Here is an 11833-nt window from a genome sequence, read left to right on the forward strand (position 1 = left end):
TATATCCCGCTGGTATTACCCTTTTAAAATATGACAGTTTCTTTAAATTCAAAGTCTGGAGTGCCAGTGTTTTAAAAAGCACTCCTTACACAGAAGCTATGTCGGAACCTTGTAGAGTGAGAAAGAAGGGTATGTGGAAAACGGCGCAAATGTTTTTCCTTGATACGTACATGAAGGGAAGAGATCAAAACAAGGGTTGGGGCAAACAATAAAAATAAAGAAATTTCTCAAATTCCAATAGAATTTCTCTTGATGCTAACAGCTTCTCAGTCCTCCACCCCTTAACCTACTCACTGCCTTCCCACCCCTTAACACGGCGGGCTTCGCTTCATCCCCACCGGCCAGCGAGTGGCAGGCGCCAAGGTGCTCGCTCCCCACCCTCCGGTCTCCCGGGCGAGACAGTGCCTCGGCTCCCAGGTACCAAGCCTGCGTCCGGGAGGGCCGGTCCCTCCCGCCCCCTCCCCTACCTGTCAAGAAGGAGGAAGCCAGAGACATGGGGACCCCCGAGCAATTGAGCAGCAGCAAGACGCAGCAGGTAATCCCGGGCGAGCGCCGGCAGGGACGCTCAGCCAGAGCCCTGACGCCGGAGAACCAGAGCATCGTCACCTGGAGGGAATCCCGGGCGACTGCAGGTCCCGCGCCGCCGCCTCTGCTCCGCTACCGCCGCTCGCAGTCAAAAAGGGCTCTCAGCCGGCGAGTCGGGAGACAGTCCGCGAAGGAGGGAGGCGGGCGCCCGGGAGGGGGGGCTCGGGGGGGGGGGGGAAGCGAGGGGTGAGGGGCGCCAGGGAGGAGGGGTCCTGCGGCCAGGCTCCTCCAATGCGGTTTTTTTTTTTTTTCTTTTTTTTTAGGGAGTTGCTCACAGTGGCTTAGTCGTCGGCCCCCCTACGCCAGAGATGGGGCCGGGAGGAGGGGACGGCGGAGCAGCCGGAGATAGGCCGAGAGGAGAGGCTGCGCTGCCGACTGCGCACCACCGCTCCGCCGCCGCCGCCGCCGCCGCCGCCCGGGCTGCAGCTACTGCCCCGGGCGCTGCCGCCGCAGCCGCGTCTTCCACTCATGCACTCCCCACCTCCCGCCGGCCCCGCCGGCTCTCCGTCCGGCCGGCGCGCGCGCACGCTCCCGTGCCCAAGACGGGGGCGCACCGGCCGCCTCCCGGAACCCGCTGGGGGCGCCCGGGTGCAGGAACCCCGCGCCCCGGACACGTCTCAGCCGGGCGTCCAGCCCGCTCCCCAGCCCCTCCAGGGAGGCCGCCGGCCCCGGGTCGCGGATCCGAGCCGGGCAGGCGTGTCTCCACGGCCCGGCGCGCTCGGTGCCTCCTCCCTTTCCCGGGGAAACCCTCCCTTAACGGGGAATGCCACACCGCTTCTGCTCACGCCCGGGTGCCCCAACCTTATGAGAGAGCAGAAAATGGGGCGAAGGGGCGCCTCACCACCCTGCTGTCTCCCAGGTGCCCCAGCTTTGGGAAGGAGCGACAAACGGGGCGCAGGAGGGGCCCAGCAACTTTTCACTCCCGGCTTTGCTTCCCTCTGGCGGGGGCGCGGCAGTGGACTGCCGGGCTGAGCGGACACAGGGGCGAGGCACCTCCGACATCAGTGTTCAGTGCTTAAGTGTCTGCTCGTGGTGACATTAGGGAGGACAGAAGTTGAAACGACAGGCAAGGTCGATTAATAAAAGCACAGAGGCGAACGCTTTTCGCCCTTAAAAAAGAACAGTCGCTCCAAGACTCCTCCCTTCCAACCTCTGGCGCACAGGGGCGGGGAGGTGCCGTTTGACTAATCATTCATTCAGCCGCGAAAGAGGGAGGGACGCGCCGGGCGGCTTATCTCTGGCGGGGGGCGCCACCGGGGACTCCGCAGCTCGCAGCTCTGTCGCCGCCGCAGCCTCGCGGCGCCCTTCTCGCCTCTGCAGCCCTGGGTGTCGGCGAGTCCGGCACGCCCCGCGGATACCTCCGCCCGAATCGCGGCCTCCTGCCCAAGCAGTAGCACCCAGCCTCTGCTCAAAGAGGGGTTGCAATGGAGAATTTTTGTAACCAAATTGTGAAGGCGCGGGGTGGGATTTAGGGCACATTTAGCTTGGGCTGGAAGCTGATAATCAGCTGGCTTCGGAGTTCACCGTGGGTTGCCGGCTTCCTCTCCCCAAGAATGGAAACCGGGTCCCGCGCGCCCGTCCTCCTGGCAGACCCGCCTGGGAGGATCCCCAAGACAATCTTTGCCTAGCCAAGCACTTTTCTTAGCGGGACGCACTTAGTCTCCCGGCGAAGTGGGTTGTCTGCAGCCCCAGAAACCAAATCTTTGAAAATGAATTAGTCTGTTTGCTAATACATTTAGTCTAGTTCCATCTTATCCCCTCCGCGCTTGGGGCGGGAGTGAGGGGTGCTGTTGATGTGTTTTCATGTTTTTAATGCAGCATTGCCCACGTCCCGCACATCAAGGAGCTGATTGGAGCACACTGCTCCGACAGGGAAAAAATAAGGGAAGGGAGAGCTGTCATTAGCCTAGCACGCTCCATTTCCCTCTCAAAACAGGTTTTTAGTATAAAAGTTAAAAGAAAAGAAAGATGATGTGTGGCTCTTTTGGGGGTCCCCCCTCCCTCACCAAAAAACCGGCCGTGGCCAGGCAGCTTCTTGAAAATCAGAATGTGTTTAACGTATTTAACCATAAAGAGGGAAACTGTAAGAAACAAAAACCCTCCAAACCCAATCTTACCTCCCAATTCATAGTGACTGATTAAAAAATAAAATAAAAACTTTTATTACTAGATAAGCACAATCCGTTGAAACCACTATCTTCTCAATCTAAAAAGATTCTCTCTGCATGGGGTTTTTAGAAAAAGATGTTAATCACAACTTAACTAGGGAAAAACAGAATAATGGGGAGACTGAGAGACCTTTTATTGCTGCAGACTTAAGCAGTGGATTTGGATAAACACATATTAAGGAACCAGAGGAAATTTGAAGAAGGCCTGTGAGTTGCTCTGATGTGCCTTCTCTGGCACCAGCCACACACCCTCAAAGGTTTGCATGACGAAATTCTTCATGATGGAATCTAGGTGTGTGTGGCCTTTGTCTAACAAGGGGCGTGGTGATTTGGGATGCATTGAAACCCTCTCTGTAGGTACAAATCCAAAAACCACCTGAAAAACATTTTCATCTGTCTGGAAGTTTACGAATGTGAAAGATGTACAGAAGCCTTTGGCAAACCCTACTCCCCAAAGCATCCGACTCCCCAAAGGACTTACCAGAATGTTCCTGCACACATTCATTGCTGCTGCTGCTGCTGCTACCCCTTCAAGTGAAGGTCTATCAGCTGCCAGTTGTTCTCTATCTACACAAAGCTGAGATATTCCAGGGTCCAAAAAGAAAGAAAAGAAGGCCTCATTGAATGACACATAAAATCTGCTTTCACAATTAAAACAAACGGTGGTACCACCCAAATCCCAAAATGCTCTTGAGGGAAATCGAAAGAAGACAATGAATGTTTGGCTTTGTTTATAGCATTTTTCAAGGAAAGGAGGTAATGGGGCTCAAAGACTATTGCTTAACTCATGACCCATTCCATTCTCAGATAAAGTGCTGTCTCGTCCTCTTTACAATAAAATATATCACCTAATCTTACCAAAAGGAAATCAGGCCTGTGGTAGGAGAAATTCTCCTCATCTCTTGCAAAACTGTGATACTGAAGTTGCAGTGAAAAATCCAACTAATATATAATTTAGCCAAAGAGATGGTATCAACCAGCATCCTAAAAATAGAAACAAACAGATCCATCAAAAAGGCAGCAGGGTAAAGGGATAGTGATACCAACCACTAGGGAGGGCCGAAAGTATTCCATAAATGTGTGAAGGTTTTGCTTTATAAAAGACATCAGGCTACGCCTTTTAGACTTGATAAGGATAAGGGGTGGTGCTCCTAAGGAGTTTACCATCTAGTGAAGGAGATAAAGCATGTTTGTAAATGAAGGCAGTACAAGGTAGGAATGAATGTGGAAGTTGCCCCTTGTCTGCAGACTCTCAGTGGGTGCCTAAAAGCACAGATAGTACTAAACCCTATATATACTATGTTTTTTCCTACACACACTATGATAAAGTTTAATTTACATTAGGCACAGTAAGAGATTAACCATAACTAATAATAAAATCAGACAATTATAACAGTATACTCTCATAGCATTCTGTGAATATGCTCTCTCTCAATATCTTATGGTACTATATGCACCCTTCTTTTGCTGAGGCGGGCTGATAAAACACCTATGCGATGAGATGAAGCTAGGTGAATGACGCAGGCTTCATGACTTAAGTTAGGCAACTACTGACCATCTGATGATTCGTCAGAAGGAGGGATCATCTGCTTCAGGATCTCAATTGGACCACTGGCAACTGAACCTGCAGAGAGCGAAACCACAGATCAAGGGGCATGACTGTGTAAAAGGAGGCGATAACAGGCCCTGCTGTGGAAGTTTAAAGAAAGAAGAAATTGAGCTTCCTGGAGGAAGGGGCACAGGAGCTGAGCCTTGAAAAAAGGGGAAGCTTTAGTAGGGGAAGCGCAATCTGGCAAGAGCAGAGAGTAACAGCCAGGAGTCACGTGGTTGATAGAGAATGGGGAGCAGCCACCCAGTTGGCTCTATTTGTTGGTAGGGCAGGAGCTGTGGGAAACCTGGGAAATCATGAGGAATCTACCAGCAGCACTTAAAGAGTCCACCCCTGATGAGCAATATAAAGTTTACCATGGAGTAAGTGCCTAATTCTTCTTTGAAACCACCAGATGAAAAAAAATAAGTAAATAAATAAAAACTAAATAAAATAAAACAACCAAACTACATTTCTGGAGAAAGGAAATTATTTCTGCAGGTATGTTCAGCAATCTGCACATGTAGTCATTATTAATCATATGGGAGAGCATCATTTCCACTACATCTTTTTGAAAGGGTTTGGACGATACAATGCATAATACACATGAATCCGTTTCTCAACCTTTTTAGCACTGGAGATCTTAGACATCATGTAAACCAACTTCCTGCCCTTTCACTTTAAAAATGAGAATCTGAGAGCTAAGAGATAAATGACTTTCCTGAGGTCACACAGCTAGTTAATGGCATAGCCCATTTCAACAAAGTTCCTCTGGTTTTCAGACATGGTGCTTTCCATTACAAATGTTCTGCCTTCTTACGTCATAGGAATTATAGGAAAGCACCACTGGATGTTTTATATACAATGAAAATTAAAATTACAGAGTTGATGCAATACTCAAAAATCTATTGAACTGAACTGGCAGCAAAGACACAAATTCTAAGACCATAAAAAGCAGACCACGACTTAGCTTAGCAGCTGTACAGTGAATATACTCTTAGATCACCAGACTAAAATGTTAAAGAACTAACTGTACTCTCTTCTGGGCTTTGCTACTGGTTTGCTTCATTTCTGTTCCTTCAGAAAGGGGTGGGCACCATTGTAGCTGGTGAGAAGTCCTCCAGATTCTGCCAGAGGGCTCTCCTGTCATTCCAAGAAGTCAGAGTCCCTGGAATTACTTTTTTGTGGCCGGTGGGGAGAGTGGGGACAATGACAAAAGCATCCTTTCAGTGTCATTGTTCTATTTTACTTAAATGATCATTATTAAGATTGAACTGCTAAGTGATTAACCTGATCTTTTCTCAATTAATCATTTTCTTCATTATTTGTAACCTTAAGCTTCTTTTCATACGACTATACTCACTAAAAGAGTTTATCCATTTCTAAAGCAGGGCATTTTGATAAAGATGATAGAACCGAGGCATTTTGAGACACAGCTGCTGTTATTTTGTTATCAAAATAACAAAATCACTTTTCTTTATTTTTAGTTTTTTTTTTTTTTAGTTTATTTATTTATTTTGAGAGAGACAGAGAGAGTGCGAGCGAGGGAGGGGCGGAGAGAGAGGGAGAATCCCAAGCGAGCTGCCCAGCCAGCTAGAGAACCAGCCTCCTCAAGTCTTGAACTCCGGAAACTGAGCCAAAATCAAAAGTCAGACGTTTAACCAATTGAGCTGCCTAGGCACCCCTTTTTTAATTTTTGAAATAATATCGTAGTACATAAACTCCCTGTTACTCTTCCCTGGCTCTCACCCACCTCCGACCTTACTCAGTTCTTGCCTCAAGGATGATGGTACCTCATGAGTAATGAGATAAGGTTCACCTGTTTCACGTAGCATTTGTTCATTTAAACGTCCATGAGCCAACACACCTGCTTTGGAGTGTCATAGATTCTCCAGTTCTACAAGTACAACAAAAGTGGCTATTGTTCAGAGATGTTTTTTAATCTCCATCAATATCTAAAATATTTAATAAATAAGTCATTTTGATACTGGAGATTATAAACATCAGACATAAATTTGACTCCATCACTAGGAAGGCACCATGTTGCTCATTTATAGAGAATAACTTTGAGATAGGGTCCTTTACCCCACATTCTATCTGGGAAGTCACTCCCCAAACCAACTTTGCCCAATCACCAGCTTCATGGGCACCATAGCCGCAGCCCTGTCTATCTAGCCGAAGTGGGGGGTAGTTGAAGGAAGCACGACACAAACCTTAGGCACCAGAATAGTAAGCTAATGCCGTGCTCATTTTGTCCTAGATTGCATGAGCCCTCCTATAAGATTTTAAATCAGTCTCATTGAATTGTTCAAATCCGTTCAAACATCAGCATAGCAGAGAATGTCGCCATTGCCTCAGAACTGTTTTCTGAGATGATCTATAGACTCAGAGAAAAACTGTTCAACACTACCTACATAACAATGTATACCACCAGGATGCTAGGCAACATGTACAGAGGCTGGCTGTCCTCCAGTACCCAATCTTCCTCAATACAGAACCCCAAATCTGTGCAGTGCATGTACGGCTTATCAGCAATAAACACCACTTTCCTCAGCCTCTCACAGATAGTGACCCCATGGGGAACTTGTAACCGTAGGATAGAACGGAAAGCGTCTTTAGAGGAGGGACATGCTCTTCCTCCTTCCCTTCCCTCCTCCTGATGGCTGAAGTATAAGCATAAATAATGCCGCTGGAACTCTAGCAACCACCTTACCACCTTGTCCCATGAAAAGAGCTTTAATGGGGGTGGGGGGTGGGGGGGGAGCTTTAAGGACAAAGAAGAGCAAGAAAGAAGACAGAAGACTGAACTCTGACAAGAACTGCAAAATGAGCCCTGGGCTGACTCCCTCTGACTTTCCTGAATCTGAGAGGAAAAGCAGAATCTGTCTTCTTAGTTTTCTATTTCCTTGTTACTTTCAACTAAGCATAAAATCTTCTGAAATATTTAGAACTGAAGAAGAAGTACCCAACAAAAAGTCAACTGTATTCATTGATTAATCTATGATTTAAAGATTGAAGCACTTTCAGAGCCAAAGAACAGATCTAGGATGTCAATCACCTGTGGTGCCTGTTTACTTACTTCTAATGAGTTTCAGGAAATTCAGGGGGAACTTATTCTTTCTTTTAAAAAACAACTTTTAAATATTTATACTCATAGCAGCATTATTCACAATGGCCAAAAAGTAGAAGCACCCTACGTGCTCATCAACGGATGAATGGATAAGCAAAAATGTAGCAGGTACATAAACTAGAATATTATTCAGCCTTAAAAAGGAAGGAAATTCTGACATGTGCTACAACATGGATGAACCTCCAGGTCATTATGCGAGGTGAAGTAAGCCTGTCACAAAGACTAGCACCATACATTCCCCTTCTAAGAAGTAGCTAGAGCAGTCAAATTTATAGAGACAGAAAGTTTACAGTGGTAATTGCCAGGGGCTGAGGGGAGTTGTTTAATGGGCAGCGTTTTAGTTTTGCAAGACGGAAAGAGTTCTGGAGATTAGTTACACAACAACGTGAATGCACATAACACTACTAAACTGTACAGTTAAAAATGGTTAAGATGGGGTGCCTGGGGGGCTCAGTCAGTTAAGCACCTGATGCTTGGTTTCAGCTCTCCTCGCTGAGCAGGGGAGCCTGCTTGGGATTCTCTCTTTCCTTCTCCCTCTGTCCCTCCCCACCTAGCGCAGGCTTGTACAGTCTCACTTTCTCCTCTCTTTCTTTCGCTCTCATTCAAAAAAAAAAAAAAAAAAGAAAGAAAGAAAGAGAGAAAGAAAGAAAGGAAGGAAGCAAGAAACTGGTTAAATGGCAAATTTTATGCTATGTCTATCATACCACAATTAAAATGTTCAAGATAATTTTTTTAAAAGATAACTTTTATATTTTCTTCTTCATTACCAAATCAACATAATGGCGGGCCCCAAAAGTAGGAAATACAGATTATCAAAGAAAGAAAACATTGTCCTGTTTTATAATCGTATTAAAGTGACTGGCTTTGTGCTAAGCAGTTTACATATTACCTCATTCAGTTCACCCAACAAGCTTATTAGGCAGGTACTACTGTTAGCCCCATTTTACGTTTAAGTGCCATTAAGCACCAAAGGTCAAATAAATTGTTCAAGGTCATACAACAGGGAGTTGGTTGAGCTACAACTAGTATCCACGCAGGCCAACTCTGGAGCCCTTGCTCTTACTAATTATGCTATTGTGGATGTTTTTGTCACTAAGTATTCTTTGGCTCATCATTTTAAGTAATTACATAATATTCTATTTTATGAAAGTACTATAATCCTCTTAAATCATTTTCCATCTAAGTTGTTCCCAGTTTTTTCCTACTATAAGAGACGCTTGAGTGAACATCCTCTTACTATTCATATTTATTTCCTTGAGGATAAATTTCATTAACTGGCAGACCAAAGGCATGTGCATTAAGACTTTTGAATCCTATTTTTACACATTCTTAATCAAGGATTCTTTTCCCCTTCGGTTTTAGAAATCAGCCAGACTGACGTGCTTCTGTAGGAGCATCAGGAGCCCTGAGCTGTTTCTCAGTGTTATCTTAATAGATGTTTGTAGATGCAGAGGATATACAATTAATTTAAGGCTTGTTAAAAATAAAACACATCCCATTGACTTTCTAGACTCCATTGATTGCGTGGTGCAAATATTTATTTAAGGAAATCTTAAAACAAACAATAGTGACTTATTTAACAACTATCAGCTTCGAGGCACAATATCAAGTGCCTGTGAGCTGGAAGATACGATCAGTTCCTCCCAGTTTTCTCCTCAATCCCTTCCTAAAAGCATCCTCTTTCAACTTGAATTTGCAGTGGCTTTTCCTTCCCCAAGCCATACTTTCCAGTACCTCCCGCCGGAAAGACAGGAATCATATTTAATGAACAGTTGCAGCATCTCTGAGAAGGCAACAAAATAAAAATTTCCAGTGCCCAAGATTTAATCCATCAAAACTATCCCATTAACTCGAGCTTAATTTATAGTAGTTTGCTACCCATGAGATTAGTTAGTGGTCATTACGGAATGAAGAAAATTAATTTCACTAATGTGGGAAGCATTCAAAGGGAATTCTTTGAAACTAATCCAGTGACTTAATATCTGGTCCTAGTTCTGCCACTTGACATTTGAATGATTTTGCAGCAAATTAATTAACTTTGTAAGGCTCAGTTTCTTCACCGAATATGTGGGTGAAATAGCATCACCTCGGCTTGCCTGTCAGGATTGGGTATGAAATCATTTTATAAAGTGCTACATTAAAAAAAGGAACTGAAAACTAGAGATTTGGGATATGAAAGGACCCTCAGAAAGCATCTAATTCTACTCCATCATACAAACTTTTCCACTGAGGTTCAAATAAATAAAGTAACGTGTCCAAAGATATGCTGGACATGATTATTATTATTATTTTTTTTTTTTTTCAGAAAAGCGAGGACCTTCTTTGGGAAATATTCTTCAAAATATATGGTTTTACTGAGGTCTGCTGAACTTTATTAGCCTCTTCTCCCCACCCTCCCCACACACCCTCCCTGCAAACAGGGAGATCATGTGGCCCAAACTGGGCCAATTATAACTTCTCATCCCTCTGACCACATTCATTGTTCAGGAACTGAAAACATGACCCCAGCTCTTCCAGATTTTTCAAACTTCAGCTGAGGGGAAAGTACCTTTTGTTCTCTGTTTGAAATCTGCCACATAGTTGGCCTTGAATAAATGTTGGCCAACATAGATGTTATTAACGATAATAATCTCAAAGTTAATATACCAATATCTAAGTACGACAGCACCTGCTATCATCAATGCCTGAACCTAAAGCACTAAAACTAAAGGTAGATAATTTGGGACATTAGAGAAAGATCTGCAGAGGAGGAAGGAGATTGGTCTTGCAGGACCCCTAAGATCCAGGACGGAGATACCAGGAACCTGCTTCCCCACTCTTAGCCTACCCTTATCTTCACAATCCACGTCAGTCTTTGCAAGCCTAGAAATCAGTCTTAAGGCTGTTCAAGGCAGTAAATCCACATTTATTGAAAAACTACTGTGTGGGTAACAGGTGCTCTGTTCCCATTGAAGTTATCATAGTTTCTTTCATTTTCTTCTCATTCAAGTTGCCATAATTTCCACTACTCTGAGACGTTATATTCTCTAGAATATAGAGACATATAAAGCTGTCATTCATAGTTAGCTATTTAAAATTTTTTTAATGTTTATTTATTTTTGAGAGACAGAGAGAGAGCATGAGCAGAGGAGGGGCAGAGAGAGAGGGAGACACAGAATCCGCAGCAGGCTCCAGGCTCCGAGCTGCCAGCACAGAGCCTGACTGGGGGCTTGAACCCACAAACCGCGAGGTCATGACCTGAGCCGAAGTTGGATGCTTACCTGACTGCAGCCACCCCTATATTTAGCTATCGAAATGTGTATACTTTGTTTGTGTAGACAGGAGTAGGGGAGAACCCAACACCTTCACTGAATATTTTAACTGATGTGGGGGAAAAAAATCAATTCCAGAGGATCTAGTTCCACTGCATTTCTCATTCCTGGTGAGGTTTATGATGGAAATAATTGCTGGGCATTAGCTATTGTACTACTGACAGATGCCATTAAATGGACCCCAGACAAAACAAACAAGTAAATGGCAGTCTATTTATGGGTCACTTTAGTCTCTACTGCTATAAATAGCTTGTCTTTGGGCCTTATAATAAGTCTTTGCTCTGTATCACATGTGAATGTGTTACTTTTTGCTACTCAATGTCTGGACACTCTGATAAGCATAAGCATAAATGAATTCCCAGATGCGAATGATGTGAAAAGATGCTTTTTCATTTTGAAGTGTGTCATTGGGTCTCCTGCTCTACTCTTCCACGTAATGAATTCCCTAGATGACAGAAGAGTCAGTATAAAAACCTGAAAAAGTGGTAAGTGTAACTTTAACACGTTTTTCTTAAGTTAATATCATCATTACTTTCCCTTAGAGTTTGGAAAATAATTCTCCTGGAGCGTAAATTACTCTTTGATTGAAAGCAAAATTCCTTCAGGTTTATCTTGCAGTAAACACTTTATAATCCAGCCTGGGTGAAGGAATAGAATATTCTGGTACATTCGGTGTTCTAGTTGATAAAATATTTTAGTTGAAATATATAGCATACCGATTCTCAAAGCATTGGGAAACAATAAAATATAATTAATATGCCATGAATTAAATTTTCATTTTGATGATTCAAAGGAACTTCAAATCTTTAAATTCCTTGAAACTCAAAGTGTGGTTGCTGAACCAGCAGCATCTGTATCACCCGGGAGATAGTTAGAAATAATCGAATCTAAGACCCCATCCCAGATTTACTGAATTCGAATCTGCCTTTCAACAAGGTCCCCAGGTGAAAAGTATATACACAGAAGTTTGAGAAGCACTGTTAGTACCACAGGATGGTCAATTTAAAAAAATTTTTTTTAACATTTATTTATTTTTGAGACAGAGACACAG

At 44.2% G+C, this 11833-nt stretch overlaps 1 protein-coding gene across 5 annotated transcripts in view; it reads right to left on the reverse strand.

Moving 5' to 3' along the window:
• The window catches only part of BMPER (BMP binding endothelial regulator), a 258092-nt gene extending 254737 nt beyond the window's left edge, over nucleotides 1-3355 (reverse strand). The window contains exon 1 of one of the 5 annotated variants that reach the window (XM_086692840.1): nucleotides 3235-3355. Coding sequence is in view for 3 of the 5 variants with exons in the window: in XM_086692859.1 (XP_086548985.1) it covers nucleotides 468-600 (133 nt within the window). In the remaining 2 variants the exon portion in view is untranslated. Of the gene's footprint in view, nucleotides 1-467; nucleotides 1752-3234 lie in introns of those variants that run through there. The other 4 variants (XM_086692859.1, XM_025929717.2, XM_086692833.1 and 1 more) reach the window with 4 other exon arrangements.
• Between the last annotated feature and the right edge of the window lie 8478 nt (nucleotides 3356-11833).

This window comes from Puma concolor, chromosome A2 (assembly GCF_028749965.1).
Source record: "Puma concolor isolate L17-30 chromosome A2, mPumCon1.1.hap2, whole genome shotgun sequence".
NCBI classification, from domain to species: Eukaryota; Metazoa; Chordata; class Mammalia; order Carnivora; family Felidae; genus Puma; species Puma concolor.